This window comes from Poeciliopsis prolifica, unplaced genomic scaffold (genome assembly GCF_027474105.1).
Source record: "Poeciliopsis prolifica strain line A6 unplaced genomic scaffold, Auburn_PproV2 SCAFFOLD002, whole genome shotgun sequence".
Lineage (NCBI taxonomy): Eukaryota > Metazoa > Chordata > Actinopteri > Cyprinodontiformes > Poeciliidae > Poeciliopsis > Poeciliopsis prolifica.
Window position 1 is genome coordinate 5,995,684 of NW_026562377.1, and position 23,329 is coordinate 6,019,012.

At 38.6% G+C, this 23,329-nt stretch overlaps 1 protein-coding gene, 1 non-coding gene and 2 pseudogenes across 3 annotated transcripts; 1 reads left to right on the top strand and 3 right to left on the bottom strand.

Annotated features, from left to right (window-relative positions):
• Positions 1-547: 547 nt before the first annotated feature.
• Positions 548-666, bottom strand: LOC129351776 (5S ribosomal RNA). The gene has a single exon (XR_008604776.1). It is a non-coding gene; the product is annotated as a 5S ribosomal RNA (ribosomal RNA).
• Positions 667-1,051: 385 nt separating this feature from the next.
• On the bottom strand, positions 1,052-1,160 carry LOC129351890 (5S ribosomal RNA; annotated as a pseudogene).
• A 692-nt stretch (positions 1,161-1,852) lies between these two features.
• LOC129351896 (5S ribosomal RNA) lies at positions 1,853-1,961 on the bottom strand (annotated as a pseudogene).
• A 1,085-nt stretch (positions 1,962-3,046) lies between these two features.
• On the top strand, positions 3,047-23,058 carry si:ch73-61d6.3 (occludin). Of its 2 annotated transcripts, XM_055057787.1 has the most exons (9): positions 3,047-3,293; positions 9,157-9,759; positions 10,288-10,479; positions 10,886-11,053; positions 17,630-17,784; positions 19,975-20,190; positions 20,979-21,150; positions 21,732-21,773; positions 21,872-23,058. In XM_055057787.1, exons 2-9 carry the CDS (start codon positions 9,175-9,177, stop codon positions 21,968-21,970), a joined length of 1,629 nt encoding a protein of 542 aa, XP_054913762.1. In that variant the 5' UTR covers positions 3,047-3,293; positions 9,157-9,174; the 3' UTR covers positions 21,971-23,058. The 2 variants fall into 2 exon arrangements, with proteins under 2 accessions (XP_054913762.1, XP_054913767.1); XM_055057792.1 differs by lacking the exon at positions 3,047-3,293 and having other exon boundaries at positions 9,097-9,759.
• The last annotated feature ends 271 nt before the right edge of the window (positions 23,059-23,329 follow it).

Genomic DNA, 23,329 nt, shown 5'->3' on the forward strand with positions numbered 1-23,329 from the left:
TCTTGTATCACCTTCTCTACCTTAGAGCCTTAGTGGCAATTAAATATTCAAAATGCAACAAATTTCACGACATGCTAACGTAGTGTGAATTACACTAGACTAAAACTGCAATACTTTATTCAATTGTAATGTTGAAGCACTTAAATTTTGGATTACTTTCACTTTTCTAAATGGTACCAATGACTTTTTGTCTTGAAATAAAGACATCAAATCACGTTTTTTTTTTTTTTTTTTTAATTTTTGTCATGTTATTCACTCGTTCCAAAAAAAGACAAAAACATATACTTGTTTGAAATCCTTAACTCTCCCATGGAAAGCATTCTGGGTGTAGTTTGACTTTGGGATACTCGGTTATCACAAGCTGTACTTTCCATAACTCCTGTAGCCTAGCAGCAGCAAGGAGCAAAAAGCTGGTGGAAGTGAGTCTTGTGAGCTCATCAGCTACTTCTGAGGGAAAGACTGTAAAAATGTTGAAAGAAAAGAAGGTTGTTAAAGCTGCAGGACTCCACATTAGAGAAAAGATATGATTTGTGTGAGTGTCAGCAAAAGCTTACAGCACCTGGTATTCCCAGGCGGTCTCCCATCCAAGTACTGACCAGGCCCGACCCTGCTTAGCTTCCGAGATCAGACGAGATCGGGCGTGTTCAGGGTGGTATGGCCGTAAGCGAGGAAGCCACAGCGACACACACCTTTTATCTGGCAACAAGCACAAGTTTACAGTGGGTTTCACTTTCATTTCCCCTGTTTGTTTCTCATCTTCCTCCCCGTAACCACATTTTTCTCATCCCTGCGTCTAGGAAGCGAGTGATATCACCGAGTATGACCTTGTGAACAAAGCTCCTTCCCAAGGCTGCAAGTGTCCAAGCTGTGCTTTCCATAACTCCTGTAGACTAGCAGCAGCAAAGAGCAAAAAACTGGTGGAAGTGAGTCTTGTGAGCTCATCAGCTACTTCTGAGGGAAAGACTGTAAAAATGTTGAAAGAATAGAAGGTTGTTAAAGCTGCAGGACTCCACATTAGAGAAAAGATATGATTTGTGTGAGTGTCAGCAAAAGCTTACAGCACCTGGTATTCCCAGGCGGTCTCCCATCCAAGTACTGACCAGGCCCGACCCTGCTTAGCTTCCGAGATCAGGCGTGTTCAGGGTGGTATGGCCGTAAGCGAGGAAGCCACAGCGACACGCACCTTTTATCTGGCAACAAGCACAAGTTTACAGTGGGTTTCACTTTCTAATGTTTGGTTTTCATCTTCTGGATCATCAGTGTCTATCATACACCGTCTTCAAACAAACCTGAACACATCCACATCTTTAGGATCTTGTATCACCTTCTCTACCTTAGAGCCTTAGTGGCAATTAAATATTCAATATGTAACAAATTTCACGACATGCTAACGTAGTGTGAATTACACTAGACTAAAACTGCAATACTTTATTCAATTGTAATGTTGAAGCACTTAAATTTTGGATTACTTTCACTTTTCTAAATGGTACCAATGACTTTTTGTCTTGAAATAAAGACATCAAATAACATTTTTTTTTTTTTTTCGTCATGTTATTCACTCGTTCCAAAAAAAGACAAAAACATATACTTGTTTGAAATCCTTAACTCTCCCATGGAAAGCATTCTGGGTGTAGTTTGACTTTGGGATACTCGGTTATCACAAGCTGTACTTTCCATAACTCCTGTAGCCTAGCAGCAGCAAAGAGCAAAAAGCTGGTGGAAGTCAGAGTCTTGTGAGCTCATCAGCTACTTCTGAGGGAAAGACTGTAAAAATGTTGAAAGAAAAGAAGGTTGTTAAAGTTGCAGGACTCCACATTAGAGAAAAGATATGATTTGTGTGAGTGTCAGCAAAAGCTTACAGCACCTGGTATTCCCAGGCGGTCTCCCATCCAAGTACTGACCAGGCCCGACCCTGCTTAGCTTCCGAGATCAGGCGTGTTCAGGGTGGTATGGCCGTAAGCGAGGAAGCAACAGCGACACGCACCTTTTATCTGGCAACAAGTAGCCACAACAATAAGCATCAGGTTCATTATAATTCTATGAGAACTTGAAAACATCACAGTGTCACTAACAGGAGCAGCAGGCGGCTCTTTGCCCTGACAGCAGCTCCCTTCCTCACATTTTTTCCTTCTACTTGCAGTTGTTGCCATTTCTGGCCCGCCGCAGCTTTTTATGTGGCCCCCTGGACTCCAAATTATATCAATAATTCCCTCAATTTTTTCACAAATCTAAAACTGTACAAATGTACAGTTTTAAGGTAATGCTACCCTCTAGCGGATGCCCGGATGAACTACAGCGGTCTACATAATGCAAAAGATTAACTTCACAAATTTAATTATAAGTTGGTATTTAGAGCAAGATGTTATGGAAATCATCCGTGAATATAAAAAGGGCTGAAGTTTCGAAATAGTTCCTATTTTTAACAATATGTTCAGACTGATGGGGGAAGGATGAGATTACTTCCAGATTCATGCTTTATCCTGTGAAGGAAGTCAGAAATAATGGAGATCTAAATCCACCTTGATCTGAAAAATAGCACTTTGATCAGTTTATATTGTTTTTAATGTTTATATTCGTTGAAACCATCGCTTGAGAAAGTAGATCTATTACTTGCTACCTAAAAATAATAAAAATTGGTTCCATTAACTCAAGTTTATGTAACAATCTCATTTTATGTTTATTGATCGTTTCTGCCCATTCGACTAGTATGACAACTGTTTAAAATATTTATTGTTTTTAAGTATACATACAGGGGAATTAAGGATATTTCTATTCTATAATAGATGGATAATTTTGCCCTTCTTTTACTTGTTATTCAAGAATTATGTTTTCCGGCGGAAGACGATGATTTAGTATCTCTAAGATTTTTGAGTTTATTTTTCAAAATGAAGTTTCGCTGTATCATCCATTATTTCGCGTGGATTTAAAGTCACGCTTCTTCTCAGTGTTGTTGCTGTGGGAGGCAGAAAGCCTGACCTCTAGCGGATGAAACGCGGAGGTGTCGAGGTGTTGTGCGGTCGGGCGCATCACCGCGGATAGGCGGGACAAAAAGCAGACCACTTGTTCGGAGGCTGCATCAGGAGAATCGTTCAGTTTTATCAGGATCGAGCTACAAACGGAGAAAAAACGGCACTTTGACGCAAAAAGAGTGCGAGTAACACTGATTTTAAAACAAGTCAACGTGCTGAGAGTCTAATAAATCCCCTAAATTGAGGCGAAACTTTGGGCGGAAGGTGGGATTTTTAACTGGAAAAAGGTAACGGACGCTTCTGACCGACCTTTCTCCTCTTCAGGTAAGACCAAAAAGTAGATAAAAAAAAACTATTATTACTCGCTATTTCATTTTATATGTCTGGACAGTGTTCTTTTTTAATTAATCACACTAGATATAATCACGTTTTACGGGCTTTCTCACACCGTTTAGCCACTTTAACGGTATTTCAACGGTCATTTGGTAATTTGGACAGGTGGGTCGGTTAGCTAGGAGACGACATTTTTCAGCCAAGCAAGTGGGTTTAAAAAAAGATTTATATCATCAATATAAAGGGATAAAAAAGGATCTGAGTAAATTTAAACAGAAATATAAGAAAAATCAGGATTATATCAACGTTACATGGCAAAATGGAGAGAAAAATTAGTTCTCTGATGTTTTAGTTGGGGATTAAAGCTAAAACTGACTTTTATCATGTGGACTATTGAGAATAAATAATTTTAATGTAATTTGACACATTTTTTTTAAACTGTACTATTGAATCTGATGCTGGAATGATCACGTAATACCTACTTTAGTACCAGTTTACTGGTAACACCTGGCTAACATAGGTATTATTAAAACTTATGTACTAACGTTAATTATGTACTGTAATCATGTACTTTTTATTTATAGACCTGTTTTCTTACACAATGAGGGCAACACAGAATGCTGAAAATATATAACAATCACACCTAACCAAGGCTAATTATGACTAAAACAGAAATATGTAGGTTTGAACGACTGAGGAAATGCGTACAGGTAGACATGTATATATATATATGTATGATCTTGAAACATGTTAAGACTAGGATCTCAAATATATATATATATATATAAAGGAAAAACATAATTGCACTGGACTTGGCTATACTTTAAATTTAAAGTACTTGTGTAAATATTGTTAAACTCCTATTTTTTTAATACCATGAAACAAATGCTATGAGGCATTAACTCATAATGGTAAATGCCTGAGATATTTGATTTGTTTCAATTTCACCTGCTGTTTTTCCAGTTTATCAGTTTCTTCTTCTAATCAATTAACCAAGCAAATCTCTTTGCTTTGGTCTTCAACCCTTCTGGTTTGCGATGCTGATCAACTCAGGAAGTTCTAATTTGCAGAAGAGAAGGGTGTTCCTTAAACACACACCACAGGAATTTATACCATTTTGTTTTTCATTTTTCTGTCAGCTGTGATTATGTTTTGGTACCTCAGGAGATTTTGACAGTGTGGTGTTGTTTTGGACTCATGCTGGAAGCCTTGGCTGACTCCTGGGTGTGCGTCAGTAGGACCCTGCCTACATTTGTCTGTAGCCTAATTATTTTTGACTGCTGTGCGGCATGTGACTCTATAACTGGAATTCCTTTATCAGCGGCAGATGATAGAGTCTCTGTGTTTCCGTGGAGTTCAGGCTGGTGGGTGTCTGACCTGACCCATGACCGTCGTCCAAACTCACAGTTTTTTTTCACAGAACAACATAATAAGGAAGCCTACTGTAGACAAATGCTTATTCCATATTGTTACACAAATACTTTAAGAAATACTAAACCAATACGTCAATAGGCTTTGGTAATATTTATGAGAGTACTAGTTCAACTCTCAATCAAAGGCAGCTTTCATTTATGATCAATACATTTATGATTAATAAAAGGTGTTCTGGGGTGCACTGATTAGAATTTTCTGGCTAATTGCCAATTACCAATCGTTAAAAAGCCTGACCTGCAAATTCCGATTTTTCCCAATGCTGAATTTTATTTGTCTGAAATGTTGCTAATATGGTAAGAAAGTTGCTGAGTTGGCAACAGAGGGGTGACTATTGTTAACTGCAATCGTCAAACTTCTCTCACAGCAGAATAGAGCATGACAGCGGCTGATTTTAGATCTGTGCTGAGGTAGATCAGAGGACGCAAGTCGTGCAAACATCAGCCGATAACTGATCGCCTAAAAATAAGAAATTTGCAGCTGATAAATCAACTGGCCGATAAATCAGCTGGCCGATAAATCAACTGGCCGATAAATCAACTGGCCAATAAATCGATGCATCCCTAAAACACACGGAAACTGATGTTCACTAATTGAGTTAAAACCAAAATAAAATTGCTTATGACAGTTTTAAAAGTTGAATTTCAATACCCCAAAAAGCTGCTTTTAAAGGAAATCACCATTAACTGCTCTCTCCCTCCCTCCCTCACACATTGTGTGATGCTGCTGCTCCAAATATATTTTATTGTTGATCAGTCATGATAAATGCTGCCTCAGGCTGCTGCACAATTTTGATGAATGAAGGATTTAACAAACATATAAAAATAAGTCAGTTTTTTCCCTCTTAAATAAGAAATTGGTCACAATATTTTACAACTGGCCCTCACTATGTAGAAGTACAAAATACATTTTGAGTTGGAGTATTTAGTTTAATAGGAACTCTAAGTCAAGGATGATTCCCTAGTAAAAGGTCTGAAATTATTTCCTGCCAGTTATCTACAAGCATGAGTGTCCTCCAGGAAGTAAACTGGAGGACACTCATGCAAGACAGCCTGCGGATCAATAATAAAAGTCACCTGACACCCATCCACCTGTCCTCTGCTCAGTGTCTCACCTCACCCCCCCTCAGGAGCTGCTCAAAGGAGCCCTTGTTTGATTCCTGGACGTGCTCCAATTTTCTTTTTTTAAAACTCTGAATCCATGGCAACCCTGTTCGTGTGACGAGCAGCCTTGACTTCTGGCCTTTCTGCTCCTGAAACAAAAGCTAAGAAGTTGTGCTGCGAGGGAGAGGAGCGCTGAGGGACAGAGGATGAAGGAACGGCGGGGTGGGGGCGAAATGGGAAGGTGTCTGGGATGGAGGCTTTGAGGCAAAACCTCCTCTTCTGTGTGTCCCCACGACCTATAAAGAAGGAGAGTTATGAAGTGTGAACGGTGCCAGCGGCTGTTTGTCTGTCTCTGTGTCAGAACCTCTGAATGGGCCGCTGTCTTGCTCCTGGCTTCCTTCACTGTTCTGCAGAAACCAGAATGTGAAGAAAAATGTGTTTGGAGGTTTTTCTGTAAGTGTAGAGCAAAGCTATTGAGTTCATAAAGGAGGCACTTTGCAATGTCTTTGATATTGATACAGTACAGTCATATTCTATTAAAACATACTTTCTGATGAGGCTCATTTGTTACATTAAAAGCAGCTGGTATTATGCTACCTTTAATTAAACTTTCTCTATTATAAAGTGTTTTTATTGGTCTGGTTTTTATTCTAATTTTAAATGCCATATTTTTATTGACTAAGTGGAAAATTATCATAATTAACACAAAACTGTGTAATTAATCTAATATGTTTTACTTGGTGATAGAGATTTTGAAATTAAATGACTTTTCAATAATATTCTTATCAATTGAATGGCTCTGTATTAGTTCTGAAAACATTTGACATTTCAATCAGCTAAGTTATACAGTTAAACCTTTTTTCAGCAGGAAAAATCATGAAGAAAGTTATTTTATTTAAAATGTCAGCCTTAAAGTGCTAAAATCACTACACCTCCACCACCGTGCTTGACAGTTGGCTTGATGTTTTTGTGCCAACAGGTTAAATTATAAACCAGTAAAGTGCTAATACCATCTTAAAATAGACACAGAGCTTTGGTGCTGTCTCTTTTCTCATGGTTTAAAAGAAAAAAATAATTTAACAACTTTGGATCAGCTGGTCCAGCTCAAATTTCTGACAAGAAATTATTGATTTAATTACTTAATTATTAATCAATAACATGGTAATGGTCTGTCCTAAGAACTTAAACTAGAGGTGACCAATATGTGAATAAAAATGTCAAAATTGTCCATATATCACTGTTAAAAAGAATGAAAATTATTACTTTTCTTTCCCATCTTTTATCTGGATGTCAGCTGAATGCCTGACTGTTGTGCTATCAGTCAAATAAGATAAGAAATATTTTAACTTGTAACCTTGAGCTTTGGGAGTATCTGCTGGGATTTTTTACCACTGATATTTTATCTATTTATTTAGCTACAGACAAAAATGAAATATGTGTTTCTAGAGTCTCATGAGTAGCAGAAAAAGGATACAAGTGGAAGTTTTTCTTTTCATGGTTCATTCGTCCTGCTGTCCGCATGGTTTCCCAGTCATAGGTGTTTCCTGCCCACTCCCTTTAGGGCTCTGCAGAAGAATGGACATTGTTAAATTATATACACAGTGGCCTTGCATATCTCTGCAAATTTGTAGCAGAAAACATTTTAGCTGCTTGAGTGAATTTGAAATCTTCAAAATGTTTTTCACAGTGTGGACTGACCGATAGATTCCTGCAGCCAGAAGAGACAGAAAGGAGAGGATTGTTGTTGTTCTGTTTCTGCCCTGGTACCAACATCTCCACTGCGTTCTGCCACTCAGCTGCTTCAGAGACTTCAGTCTAAACCTGCTGCTGCACTTCTTTCTTATGAAGGCAATCACACGGTTTAAAAAATAACAAAGTGATTTGCAAAGGGTTATAACAGCTGGTCCAGCTCAAATGTACAATCACGATACAACCAGAAACCTGATTATATTTGTTAGGATTTTTATCAAAAACCAGCATCATCATGATGACTACCGTGAGTTAGAAATGAAGGAAATGATGCATAGATTTTAAAGTCTGGGATGCACGATGGAGCAGTTAGTAGCAATTGCTTTACTACTAGAAGGTCTTGGATTCAAATCCCAGCCTGAGGTCTTTCTGTATGTTCTCCCTGTGCATTGTGGGTTATTTCAGGGTACTCTGGCTTCCTCCCTCAGTCCAGAAACACAACTGTTAGGTTAATTGATCTGCGAGTGTGTTTGTGAATTGTTGGTTGTCCTGTGTGTCAGAATTTACTTCAGCTTTGGCTGTGATTCTTGGTAAAATTTAGATCTGGATTTTGACTGGGCCAATCTAACACATAAATATGCTTTGATTAAAGTATTTTCATTATTAGTTTTGGGTTGTTTTGAGTTGTGTAGCTGGTAGGTGAACCTTTGCCCTCGTTGTATGTCTTTAGCCTCTAAAGTGTTTTCTACCACAGTTGCTCTGTATTATCAGGCATTTTCGAAGCCGCTCTGACCAACTTCTTTGTCCTGCTGAAGTAAAGCACACCACAGAACAATACAGCCACCGCTGTGTCTCTTGTAAGGGAAAATGTGTGCAGGGAGTTCTTGACTACATCCAGCATATTGCATGTTGTCAAAAAGTCAGATTTTAGTTTAATCTAAGATAGGCATCTGAATATGGGTATGCTAAAGGTCACATGTTGACCAGAGAGCGATACTTTGTAGCTCTCTGGTCAACACAACAAAGAAGAGAGAAAAAAATCAAGAAGTGCAATTCATAATTGTACTTTTACTGTTTCTTTGATAACTGCTCTCTTTCTATTTTTGTCAATCGAATCTAAATTATTGTCTGATTTGTTTGGGGACTTTCTTTGTGCACCATCAGGCTGAATAAAGAAAACCCCAGACAGTCTCCTGAAGCTATTGGAACTGGACTTTTCAGACTTAGTTTTCTAAAACAATGAAAACCATGCATCATTTTCCTTCCTCTTAACAATAATACAATTACTGTTTATTTTGTGTTGCTCTGTCCCATAAGAACATAATAATACTCTGACGTATCATTGTGATGTCACAAAATGTGAAAACATTGAGGGTTTGAATGTTTCTGTAAGGCACTGTATTTTGAAAAACAGAACAAAGTTTTCACCCCCACCGGTCACACCTGCCTTCAGATGGTAAAACATTTACACTGCTCTGTTTCTAAGCTCCATTACCCATGGAGGACACGCCTCACTAACCCTTATCATTCCACCCAGCATTATTCATATCAGTTTTGCTGAGAAACTGAGACAGACTGCTTTTCCTGGGTTTGGTTTTGACCACTCTCTGATTCTTCATTTCTCTTTCCAGTTCTGGACTCCTCCAGCAATGTTTGACAAGCAACATTACGAGAGTCCACCAGTCTACAGCCCACCCTACAGCCCACCGTCCAACAATGGCTTCGGTCCTGCCAGCAGCTTCCATGGCCCTCAGAGTGACTACAACGCATACCCACCTCCGCCGGGATCTTACTACATGGAAGACCGGCCGCAGCACTTCTACAAATGGCGGTCTCCTCCTGGGATCATCAAGGCCATGATGGCTACAGTGATAGTGTTGTGCCTGGCCATATTCGCCTGCGTTGCTTCGACTCTAATGTGGGATACGCAGTACTTTTATGGTAGTGGCAACTATGGCTCTGGTCTGGGCTACGGCGGTGGCTACTCTGGAGGCAGCTACGGCTCGTCCTACGGAGGCCTTGGAGGTTATGGAGGTTATGGAGGCTACGGGAACTATTACGGCTCCTATGTGTCTCCTTACTCGGCCAAAACTGCCATGATTGCCATGGCAGCTATCAACTTTATCGGCTGTATGTCATTCTTCATTGCCAGCTTCTCTAAGTCCAATGTCGTCCGTGGCCGAAAGTACTTCCTGGCCGTCCTTATAGCCAGCGTTCTCATGGGGATCTTGCAGGTAACACTAAATATTTACCATTATTTATAATACATACCCTGTATGATATCTTTTGTGATTTATAGTCACAAAAGTTTTATGACTGCCGAAAACACAGTTCGACAGTTTTTACAGAGGGTCAGGCAACATGTGGTGCTTACTTGTTGATCATTTAAGATTTCTACTTTTAAAACATCATTATGTAGAAATTATTTACAATATGTAATCAATAAATAATCCCATTTCACTTTAGGGTGAAATGGGAACTGAACACTGGATCTTTTTTGAAGGGTGTTATCCATCCATCCACAGACAATGGTCAAAGTATACGTTAAAATACATTGATAAAATGCAGCATTGCAGAAAGTTATGCCAGTTTTGTTCCTTTTAAACTGTAGTAGCTCAGTAGATAATTATCTGGTTAAGTCATTCATGTACTCTACCCTTCGTTCCTGCCATATGTTCAGTTCAGTGATGTGACGAACAGATAACTCAGGAGTGCCTCTGTGTCAGTATGACTAAATATCTACATGTTTCTGTACTTTTCAGGGCATCATGACCATTGTCTACATTGTCGGAGTAAATCCCATGGCCCAGAGTTCTTCCAATATTATCTATAATCCGTTGCTCATGATGTGTCAGAGCCTCTATCAGACCAGCTACTCACAGATGGGAGGACTGGGAGGTTTTCCTGTATACAACCAGTACCTATACCACTACTGTTTTGTGGACCCCCAGGAGGTCTGTGGCTTTTTCTGTTGATACTAATTAGTCAACTTCCAGAAGTATTTATTTACAAAAATGCATTTTAATCTGTGGCTAAATGAAGATGATTTGTAAATAAGGCAATATATTTTATGATTAAAGTATTATTAATTTGTCTTTAAAAATGTTTTTATCAACTATGAATACAAAATGAAACTGATTAAAAAGTAAGAACAGTCCAGGAAGCCAATAAAGCGCAAGAAAACTTCAGTATCTCTGCTTATCTCATAACATTTATTACACTTTTTATTAAAGACTGTTCTTTGTTGGTAGAAAGTGCTTGTGTATTTCTGTTCATTCCGTACCAGGATAAATTAACTTTATGGCTCAGCTTTTCTTTGAGAAGTTTCTGGATCTGATCATTGTGTTCTTGCTTTCTCAGGCGGTTGCCATGGTGTGCGGATTCCTGGTGGTCATCGCTTTGGGCGTCGCTGCTTTCTTTGCTCAGAAAACAAGAGGGAAGATCTGGCGCTACGGAAAACCAAATATCTACTGGCAAGAGCCTCTAGTTGGTGGAAAAACGTCAGAAGGCAGAGACGTGGAGGAGTGGGTAAGAGATATAGCTGTCTGACAGACAAAGTTTACGAGGGATTTAAACTGAAGGAAAGAAAACGACTCAAACTGACCTGAGGCTGTGCATGCACAGCTTCCAGTATGGAAACAAGGTCACTCTGTTTAAATCCTAGAATACAACGTTCATGGACAGATTTGATTAGATTAGAAAACGCTGAACCGCTGTTGGTTAGGTCAAAGATTCAGCCACAAAAGTGACCTATTCTTTTAATCTCTGTCAAACTGTGTACCCTTTTATGGCAAATTGTTTTCCATCAGCTTTGTTTTTCTTTATGAAATTAAGTAGGTGACTGAGTAGGTCTTCAGCAAGGCAGTCATTGCACGGCGCAGGTAGTCATCAGGTGTAAAAACAGAAGGTGACTCAGGTGCTGTAAATAACCTCACTGAGGTTTACCTTTACCTGAAGCTGCTCTACAGTTCAGGTAACGCAATGAAACAGCCCTCATCTGTTTCATTGCTTTTTTTAAAGTTTAAAGGTCAAAATGAGCTCCTCATGAGATCCAGGGAGGAAGCAGCCAGTCCTTGGCGACTGTGTTTCCTATAACAGAGTCACTTTGTTCAGGGTCAGAGCTGATAGCAGCCGGTGATTGTATTCTCCTGGTTTGTAACCGGGTTTCACTCTGTGTAACCATTAACTACCCTGGAAGATACAGAGAGGATTGCCAGTTTCTCTCTGCTTTGTTTGCTTTGCATTTTTAAGCGTCAACAACACTCTCGTTAAATCGCACCGATATGCAAAATATGGGTGAATGATTAACTTGTCATGTTTCAAATATTGCTTATTTCTTCTCTGAGAAAGAGTATTTTACTAAAGCAAAAACATGTGGAGCAAGGAGTGGTTCAGTAGATTATTTCTCTTTCATCTGCCAAATAACGTAGTGACAGTAAGGATGAATGAATATTGTCCACATCAATTGTTTGCAACAAGCCGCAGAGGGATGAAAAACAACATAAGCAGGAAGCAAGTGTATGATGTTTACATTCAAGTAAATTGTTAAAATATAAAATAAATATCAACTAAAAACAAAGGTTGTTTAAAATGGTCAAATTATTAATGATTCAGAACAAAATACTGCAGGCACGTTTAAGTATTTTTACCTGGAGAATCAGGTAGAAGAAGTCTGTGCCATTTATTAATAATGCTTAATGATTTCTCTAAATGAACACACACATCTATTTCTTCTTCTGGTTTTGTTCCACTCCTCTGGAGGGAATAATCTACTTCCTGTATCATTCTCTGTTTTCAACATCAGCTGATAATGACGCGCACATGAGGATGCTCCTGCATCAAAACAGTTTGATTTCAAAGTGTGCCTCCTGAATGGAGAGCTTTGCCAAAACAGAACATCACTTTCAAAGTAAAAGCCATTCAAAAGCTATAAAAACAACAAATTTGGATTTGAAATGTTAAATTAAATGAACAATTTCTGACTCTGTTTTGACCTTGGAGGCCTGGATGCATGTGATCTGAGGGCTGTAAAATACTCACCTCCACCCTATTTTATGTTTGTTCTCCAGCTGTAAAAATATATATCCTGGTCTTTTTGTTTATCTCTCTGTCGGACTTTAGCCTGTACAGAACTGCAAATAAAAACCAGAAGTAAACTCTTATACATGAGCAGTAGGTGTAGAAGTGCTCACTGATTTTGAAACATGAATGTGGCAAGTGAGAAAACATTGACTTCTTTTCTTACTGTGATATATCAATGAACTAAAAATATATTAGTTTCTGTTTGATTAGATCAGGTCAGGTGAAGTTACAGCTCCCATCCGTCTTAAAAACAAAAAGAACATGCACTTTTGGTTGAGGTAAATTAAGTTATTTCACAATATGTTGAAAGAAAGATAAATACCACAACAACTAAAAACACCATGACTATAAATGCAGAAAAGGTAACATTAAGGTTTGAGTTTTAACCATTAATGCTTAAAAGAAAGTAGTGACAGAAATTGAAACTGTGCAAAAATTGTGACCCACAGAATAAAGTTGTGGGTTTTGTTTGGTTGAGGAAATAATGACTAAAAACATCTGAGGAAAAACAACTTAAAAAGCTCATCAGTCAATAAATATTTTATCTATTTTTCACCTTCTTTCTCCGAAGCTTTGAGGTTTGCTCCAGCTGATATTTGGTTATTTTTTAAGACGGTGTTGGATGTTTTTCACTGCTTTATACATTGACTGCTTATCAGCACTTCACACAAACCCATGAAAAACAAAAATAAATTTAAATATCCTTTTAACTTCAATATCATTTTAACTTCACATATTTTCATAGCTGTGCCATCATATTTATAGAGCATGAAAACAACTAACATTCATTACTTTCACTCAGTTCTTATTGTTTATATGGAATTAGTAAAAATTATTTTTATTTTACATTATTGATGCAGTGAGCCAGCCTTATGGTTTTGTATTATGTCTGGGGAAGCTTATTATTTAAATTCATGAGTCAATCAAAGACCCAGAGCTCAGTCTGCCTCCTGCAAAGCCTGCTTGCAGAAGGAGCTTTGCACAGATGTGTGGTTATATTGGATTATATAGAGCCGTTTGTTTTGGAGATGGGGTGTCATTGCCTCATGAACGGCATCGTGCGCTGAGAGGTGGCTCCTGTGCCTAGCAGAGTAAATCCTCTGACTAGCACTTGTGTCTAATAACGGAGCGGTTCTCAGTGATGTCATCCTCATCTTATTGTTGCTTTAGTCATGTTGTGCCACCAGTCCGTTTGAGAACTTCAGCGTTTTTCGAGGAAATGATGAGAAGGAGGTATGGATAAGGATTAGAAAGGCTTAGGAGAAGGCACAAGAATTTTGATAAAATGCGAGCTCTGGAAAATGTGATGTTGCTAACGGATTATTATTTATTCAAAGATTAAAAAACGGCACCCATTTAGGTTGGGTAACCTACTTTTTCTGTGCCTTAAGACTGTGGTGTCTTCTGAATCCTTCAGCCAACACATTCAAGTTATATTTAAATTTCTTATCTTCCACTCCGCACTTCAACTAAATCCACATGGCTGTTGGACTTTGTTCCCCTCTGCCAGGGACAGCTTAAGGCTGTGGTTAGTCTAAGGATTTTTCTGCGTGGTGGGCACTGGGGAGGCCCGGCTTGCCCTGATGACCTCACACACAGGCTTTATTCGGCTCGGCCGGGGGTGCTGCATTGTGTCTGCAGCATGAAGTCATCAGAGTCAGTCGTAGAAGGGCTGCTTGTGTGCTTCAGATGGAGGGAGGCAGCACTCTGTGTTGGTGATGGATAAAAACATCCAGAGGATGAATAGGTGGGAGAGTTTCCTAAAGACGATGTGCTGTTTCACAAAAACAGCATCAGTTCATTTCATTGGGGTTTTCTATGTTAGACCTACACAGTAGTTCATCATTTGAAGTGGGATGAAAATAATGCAGAATTTCTAATGTTTTTATTTTGCAAGTAAAGATTTGAAAAGTGTGGCATGCATAAGCCTGTAACGGTCAGCTAATTAACTGGAGTCCACATGTGTGTGATTTAATACCAGTCAACTCTGTGGCCCAAATAAACCCTGTGCACCACCTTGAATACACAAACCACACTGAGAATGGTGATGGCAGCATCATGCTGTGGGGATGTTTTTCTTCAACTTTTTTTATGAGCAGCTGCTGAAGACTTGGCACTTTGACAGAGAGTCGTTTTCCTGCAGCACACCAACTCTAAACATACAGCCAGAGCTACAATAAAATGGTTTAGATCAAAGGATCTTCATGTGTTAGAACGGACTAGTCCAAGGGTGCCCTAAGTCGGTCCTGGAGGGCCAGCATCCTGCATGTTTTAGTTCTCTTCCTGGTGGTAGTAACAACCTTTTCAGCATGTCAATGTTCTTCTTAGGCCTTCTAGTGAGCCATCATTGGATCCAGGTGCATTAAACCAGGGAGAGAACTAAAACATGCAGGGTGCCGGCCCTCCAGGACCAACTTTGGTCACCACTGGTCTAGTCAAAGCCCAAGCTTAAATCAAGTTAAGATTATGTGGCAAAACTTTAGAAGAAGATTAATGTTCACAGACTGAACTGCTGCTCAGATTTGAAAAGCATGTTGCATGTATTATTTTACAATCCACTTCACAATTATAGATAACTGTGTTGATCTGTGACATAAATACAAATAAAATAAAATGTTTGTGGTTGTAGGTGAGAATATTTTTTACACAGAACTGCACAGTTTTACTGTATCAGTTATGACATTTTTACTGTATCACTAATGACATTTATTTTCATAACTTGCCATAAACTATAGGCAAGTTATGAACACCGTTTCTTAAGCAACATGTGGCACTATGGATTAAAAGTGAATAAAAAATGTACATTTACTCAACTAGCAGTATATTAATGTACAAAATCCAGCAGCAGTTTTGTTTGAAGTGTAAATAATAGACACCAAGATGACATGTTTGAATCTCATTTTCAACTAGTTAAACAGCAGCAGAGGGCCCATTTATTAATATATTAACACATTTGAGAACCGGTCTTTATTATTGAACTTGTCATTTTATGCTCCTTGGTGCAAACAGTTTTTGTCAGGGTTTTTATTTATCGTCCTCCGGCCATGTATAGCCTGTCCAAGCAGAACAACTCTTTGTAAAACTCATGACAAAAATGAGAAATGGCTTCAGATATGTGAGACTTTCTGCCTGAATATTGCTTTCTCCTTCTGTTTTGTTTATTTCCTCTAAGCTTATGACACTTTCCGTCTGGGTCTTTGGTACTTTTATTTGCTCAAAGATTCTGTTTTGTTTCCATATTCAATCCTTCTTTCCTTCCTCGGGTTCGTCCTGCTCGGACGTCTCACTCTGAAGGCATCCTGTGCTCACAGTTCACTGGTTTTTGTGTTGCACTCTGGGAAAACATTGTTGAGATTCTTACATGAACTCCTCTCCAAACAGGATTCACCTGCAGCTACAAGAAAGGGAGACGCGCAGAACTCAGCCTGCTCCACCCACCATGATTATTGTTTCTGGAGGGTTGGGTGTTATTTTTAATGATTAATACATTTTAGTTCTTTCTTATCCTAATAAAATGCGTTACTACAAGATTTTGTGAAGATATTACAAAGAAAATGCAGAATACTAACATTTTTTTCTTTATCACTATCAATTTATTTGCTGGCATTGATGAGCCATAGTCTTTGGCTATAACTGTATTTTAACTTTGGCAGAGAATCATCTGTATGGTTTCTGTAATCGTTTATGTATCCAGAAATTACATAATAGTCCCGGTTTCAGCCTATAATCTGACAAAAATATTCTAAATAGCTGATCATCTTAAGTTCGCACTGAATATTCCAGGAGAACATTTCACGACTATTAAACTGAGGTCCTATTCAAAGCCCGTCCAACTTCATACTTAAAGTACTTTTTTTATGCTTTCGATTTTGCATTAAGGGCTTTATTTTTATGAGGCTTATGAGTCTATTAAAGGCAAAGGACAGAAACCCTTTAGGATTATATTTTTCTTGCATCATAATATCTCTGGAAATCCTACACAGGAGTAAGCTTCTCACTGTTGTAGTCTTCTGTAATCTCTGTTTTTTACATGTTTTAATACAGTCTGTGTGCAAGAGTCTCAGTTATTTGAACAACTGATTTCCAACATAAATGTCTAAAAGCTGCGTCTCAAACTCTGGGATTGAAGTGGATTAAAATTACCTTATGAACATTTGTAATTGCATGCAAAACCACGTAACACCAAAAAGAACAAAAACATTGAAAATATGTAGATTAGTTTTAGTTAGTTATTAAATTATCTACGTAGGCCAAGCCCATTCTGTCGGTGATACAGCAGAGAGTGATCAATATTTGTTCAAGTGTTTAGGATAAACATACTGAACTGAACCAACCCTGAATCTTTCTTTGTGAAGCTTTCTGACCTCACAGAAAGGACCCGATGATTGTTTTTACACTTTTGTTTACTTTAAAAAGGAGGAAGAGAAAATCTGTTCCATGTGTATAAAAACAAAAGGCAAGAGAAAACAAAGTAGTTTTTAGGTGTTGCGTTTGCTTCTGGTTTTAGTTGCTTCTTTTTAGTTGTTTTTCAAACATCGGTAATTTCTTAGCTTCACCATTAGGAGATTGCTGCTCAGCGTTGGGGATTATAATCTGGCTTGTTTTGTGTCAACTAGTCTGAATGCAGATCAGAACCAAGCCACATGGGAGTTGGCACAAATAAAAGGTTTCCAGATTTTAATAGACATTTAAACAAATTCATGACTAATAAGTTACCTAAATAATGAAAATACTATAATAAATTAAAGTAGCAAAAAGATTTCCAGGTGGAATTGTTAATTTTTCAGATGTCACCTTGTGCTGTTTAAAAGCTGTTGAGCAAACATTGACTGTAGATGAGATATGGGCTAATGAAAATGTCACAATATGAGAAAAACAGAGGCAGACGTGTTTATTTATGTGGGAAGTGAGTCAAAGAGCTTGTGCTTGTGGAGGTTTGGCCCCGACTCATTGTGAGTAACACAAATGTTTGTTTGTGTTTGCTCAGCCTTTTTTCTTTAACTTTCTTCCGGCTCGCTTTAGGTGAACAATGTGGAGGAAAGCCGCAGCGTTCAGGATGCGCCGACTCTGCTGGTGTCCGAGAAGGGAGGCGGATTGCTCAACGCCTCAGCTAACAGCGTCAGCTCCTTCCCCCCCGCCAAGGTGGACAGCTCCTCCTGCAACCAGGACGATAACCAGTAGGCGGCCCATAATGTTCTCTCTTTACTTTGTGCTGTTTCAGTTGTAGCAGATTTGAAGATGCAAACATTATATTATAATAAGTAACAATGAACAACTTTAAGATGTTTTCAACTTCTCTACTGGCTTTTGTATTTAAATAATTAAATTTAGTCAAAGTTAAGCTTTTTTTTTCTTTTAAATTGCTTAGATGTGCAAAACGGTGATCCACTGATCTTATCTACCTCTCTGCTGTGAGAGGTTTGACTGGCAGACCGGCCCACCAGGTCACGTTTGCACATTTGCATTTAACAATAATCACCCCACTGTTGCCAACTCAATGACTTTCTCGCTATATTTAGCAGAATTTCTAATAAAAAGATCAGTGCCGGCCAAAACTGGAATTGGCAGGTTAGGCTTTTTAAAGATCGGCTAGAAAACTGCAATCGTTGCACCCTTAATCTTTAACCTGTGTGGGTTGGATAAAATCCATTTAAATATGTCCCCAGTTCTTGGTCATTCATGTCTATTAAGCATGGAAACTCTCCTACAGACTAAAATAAACTTTTTCAGATAAATGTCTCTGAACTCACTGATATCCTCATCTCAGAAGTAAATAAACTATTAATCTCTAAGTACTTTTTTCTCCACATATTTATCCACATAACCAGCAGGAGGAAGTGCAGGATTACTGCATGTAGCATTTTTTTTTCACTTCCAGATGATCCTGTTTTTACATGTAAACTCCATTATATGAAACTGTCAGTTTTTCTATAATAAAGCAGCAGGAAAACAGTGGCGGCCACACAGGAGTCCGTGCAGCACAAAACCTTTTCCCACAATGAGTGAATTTCTAAACATGTGACTCAGAAGCAGCTCTAATCACTACGCTGCTTTAAAGCCCAGAAAAACATATTGCCCTGCCCACATGGAGAGCTGTTTGTGACCTTTGAGCCTTTGTTGGATTAACTCTCTCTCTTTTCCCCTCTTGGTCATTGAATTGTCTGAAGCAGAGCACAATAGGCTGGGTATTTATGAATAAATGCACTGGCTTGTCATCATACAGAAGGACTTCTTAAGTACCTGATTTTCTTTGGTTTCATCATGGAAGAAATATGTAAGGATTGTCTAGACTCTGCAGAAAAACACAGGCCTGAGTCTGATTGAGTCAAAGTAGAAAATAATGTAATGATTTCCTTTCCTGCAAAGTAAACAGAGCCGGTTTCATAAGCAGAAGAATGCTGGCCTGCGGACTCACAATGTGGTCTGCTGCTGACATAATTCACTATGTAGTAATAACCCTTAATATCTCTGCTGTTGGATTTGGATTTCTCCACAAATCCCTACAAACCTACGAAATTGAATGGGCTTCATCATCCACAGCTTATTACAGAGGCATACCTGCCTCCTGTTCAGTGAGGATCTCCATATGCTGCTGTTCTCAGAGTGATTGGCGGCAGCTGCACTGACCGTGTAAATGCTTTCCTTCCTCTGTTTGGATGTTATCGGTAAACACTGATGTCTTCTTGGAAGTGCATTTCTTTCTTAGAAAGCTTTTCTACCTCACAGCAAGTAAAGACAAAAAATAATCTCAAAATTATTAAACTTTATTAAAAAGACTAACTGTGTTTCAATCTGCCATGATTCTGTGCAATTTAGTGTTATGAAAATAAATTTGATTAATAGAAATGTGGCAGTTCAGAAGTAAACTCAAGTTTTTCTGTAAAAGATTTTTATCTAGGAAGAAGTGTGTCCAAATGTTCTTCTAGGACCTTAAATTTGAACCAAATTTATATTCAATTCCAATGGATATAAATTATAACATGTCTTGAAAAGATAAATAAACTTAGCAGAACTTGAACTGAAACCAGGGTTAAAAGTGTCATGACATATTGAAGACGATCTGATCTGTAGCTGGATCTAAAATGCTTTAAATTTAGTTTAAGCGATGCAAAAACACACCGCAGATTACACACAACAGCCGTTAAGGTCGTGTGTAACGACAAATTTGACCCTGGTTGACTTTAGGGTGTTAGCATTAGCTTCTGCTAAATACTATGTTGGAATTAATTTTTATGATTACCTCTACAGCTTTTTAGTCCAATGACTAAGTAATTCTTTGTATGTTCTTTTTTCTGACGTTTCCACATTTCTTGTCTGGTAGATTAACCTGTCAGACCCAACATTATGATGTAATTGTTTTCTTGCAGATACTCTGAAAAAATGACGAGTCGGCCATTGGAGGGGTATTCCCACGGCGGCAGGACGAGCTCCAGCCCCTCGGAGGAGACGGGAGGCCGCCGGCCGTCCGCCAACAGGGGCAAGAGGCGCAGACGCAACCCCGACATGGACGAGTCCCAGTATGAAACAGAGTACACAACAGGAGGAGAAACGGGAAACGAACTGGATGAAGAGGAATGGGAGAGGTGAGAACTAAGTTTCTGTAACAGAGGTACCTCTGGGCTTCTGACTCACTGCCTGGATTAGAGATGAAAACGTCATTAAGAACCGAACATGTAGATTACAGCGCAGCTCTGTTTCTCCCTCAGGACCAGACCCACATTTTCTGACATAAATCAATAGTTGTAAGCTTTGGGAAACAAGCTGATGTGACAATAGTGTGATGCAGCCATGATTTAAAAATGTTCTTTAAGTGTTGCGTGGACCATAAAGATGGCGAATGCCTTCAGAACATGACTGGAAGAAGTTAGAGTGTGTATTCCTGGGTTAATCCTCTGAGGCACGCCGTTCACATGCTTGTGTTCAGTCAGAGAAAAGTAGGACAAAGGTAAAATGTTGAGACAATCTATCTCAACATTTTACGGCCAATCTAAAATATTTTTATCTGAGAACTGCAAAAGAACGAAAGCAGTACTATTCTTTTTTTTTTTTATGGATGTGATTTTAAATCCAACCCTAAATAAAGGAATTAAAAGATTATCCACATTTATGCATCAAAGAAAACATCCCTGACCTTTATGTGACTCATAAAGGTCAGGGAGCGAATTGAAGTTCAGTTCAGTTGTTTGGTAGATTGTCGGGATTTCTTTAAAAGAAATCTGTGTGCAAAACCAGAATCTAAACAAATATTTCAGAAAACCATTTATGTTTGAAAATTGGCTTTACTGAATATAATGAGTGTAGATTTCTCAGACGGAAGAGTGTAATTTGTAAGTCTGATCTTTGTTTTTCTCTGCGTTTGTCTGCCTAACAGTGTGTACCCAACAATAACTTCAGATTCTCAGAGGCACGAATACAAGAGAGAGTTTGATGCAGACCTACGGGAATACAAGCGCCTCTGTGCAGAGATGGACGACATCAACGACCGGCTGAACAAACTCAGCCGGCAACTGGACACACTCGATGAGACCTCAGCCAAATACCAGGTTTGATAATATCTTATAACCATGTGAGGCTGAATGTTTTTATTAATTGGAGATGGACGTGTTGTTTGTCTGCTGGATTCTTTAGTGCAGATTCTTCCCTTAATTTACAAAATAAAGTTCAAGAGTCAGGAATGAAGTTTAGAGGCAAACCTTCAATTTTTCAGCTGAAAAATGATAAAATAAGATTTTTTCTGGCATTTAGTAAGAATGAACTGGAATAAAGTTGCTACAGTTGTGACCTCAGTTTAACAAAAACCTGAAAATGTTTCATATTTGCACAGTTTTATCTGCCTCAGCAATTTTAAAGAAAGATAGTGAGATTTATTGTTTTCAAAATTAAAACACAATAATCCTTCATCTTTGCTGGAATTCATTGAAATTAATAAAGGTGTTGGGATATTTTTGGAAGTGTATAGGAAGGGATATCGATTAGTGACTTGCTAATTGAACTTTTTCACATTTCGTCAGGTAAAAATCTTCAGTGTTTTTTGTGGACTTTGTGTTATAGATCAACATATTGGAGAAGAAGAGACAAGAATCTGCAAATAACACATAATGACCCATTTGTTATTGTCTCCCAGGTTGTTGCAGAGGAATATAATCAGCTGAAGGATCTGAAGCAGGTGAGCTGAATTGGTTTTCATAAACTGCAGTGGGAAGCAGGTTTCTGTAGATTCCAGGTTGTTTTTTTATTCTGCTAATTGAGCAAACACCTCTGCAGACTTCAGAGTACCAGTCTAAGAAGAGGGAGTGCCGCAGGCTGAGGCACAAACTGTTCCACATCAAGCGAATGGTGAAGGACTACGACAAGAACCACTGAGAGTTCCGCTCTGTTCCAACTCTCCGCTCTGTGGGCCGCACTGCAAAAACCACTCAGCCATCGCTACATCGAGCTACACTCCCTAATACTTCAGAAACTGCAGCATGCTGAGGCCAAAGTTACAGCAAACACACACACACACACGCACACACCGACTCACACTGCACTCAGTACAAAGCACAGAGCTTACCCGGGAAAATAATGATTAAGAGTTGTGTTTACTTTCATTTTCTGATCACTAAGTCATTCGTCTGTTTATTGGAGCAAAATGAAGGCGTGTTGACAGTGGTAGCCTCTCCTGATAGAACAGAGGAGAGAGCATTCGTTTGAAACTGATCTTCAGTCAGCTGAGGTAACACCAAGGCAGAGGTTGAACTGCTAACAGGGATTGTTTGGCAGCAAATATGCAGCTCTGTTAATCTTTGTGGCAGACGTCCTTCACTTGAGCTTTTTTCACGTAAGTGTCAGTATTTGCAGCGACCTTAACCATCAGAGAACTGCCAACCTGTGGGACCGTTGTATTGTCTATGTTTTTTTTATTAACTCATAACTGTGATAAGACCAAAAAGTGGATAAAACGAGCATTGTGGTATACTATGTTGTGCTGTACATACTTTAAAGGAACTCATTTCATACTACATATCAAGAACAAACAGAAATTATGTGTGCTATATTAGATTGTAGAGATTATTATTATTATGGACTGAAGACTTTAAAATCAGTGTCATTTAAAATCTGGTTAGCAAAATGAATCAAACTGGTTTTATGTTCTTTATCATAAGCACTCCATTGTAAACCATGTTCTTCATTTCAATCTGCTGTAATATTCCAATTTTTCTGTCAAATACAAAAAAAAAATCTTCTGTCTATTTTAAAATTGCCTTTAATTTGTTTTGCATTTTAATTTTTATGAATATTTTAATTGTTTTTTTTTTAAACCGCTTTTGAGCCATTTATTTTTGTAAGACATTTATTTTCATTGTTGCGTCATAAAATACTTGGGGGTTTTTTGTTGTTTTTTTCTAAGTGTACACCTATATAAATTATGTTGTCTACAAAGTGTTAATTTAGCACCTAATAAACATCTAATTCTCAACAACATGCGAGTTTCTGCTGCTCTGTTGGTTCAAGTGAAACCGGCCGCTGTTCAGTGAGCGTCCAGCAGGGGGCGCAGAATGACTGGCTCGACAGCGAACAAGTCCGGTGAGTCTAATGCTGACTGCTGCTGCCCTCTAGTGGCGAACTAGTGAAATGATTCCAGATTTTTTTATGTCACTTCTAACTGCGCAGGATTAGCGTCGTAAAAACTTAATCTGATGGCATAATCTGCTATTCTCATGTGTGTGTCAATCTCTCATA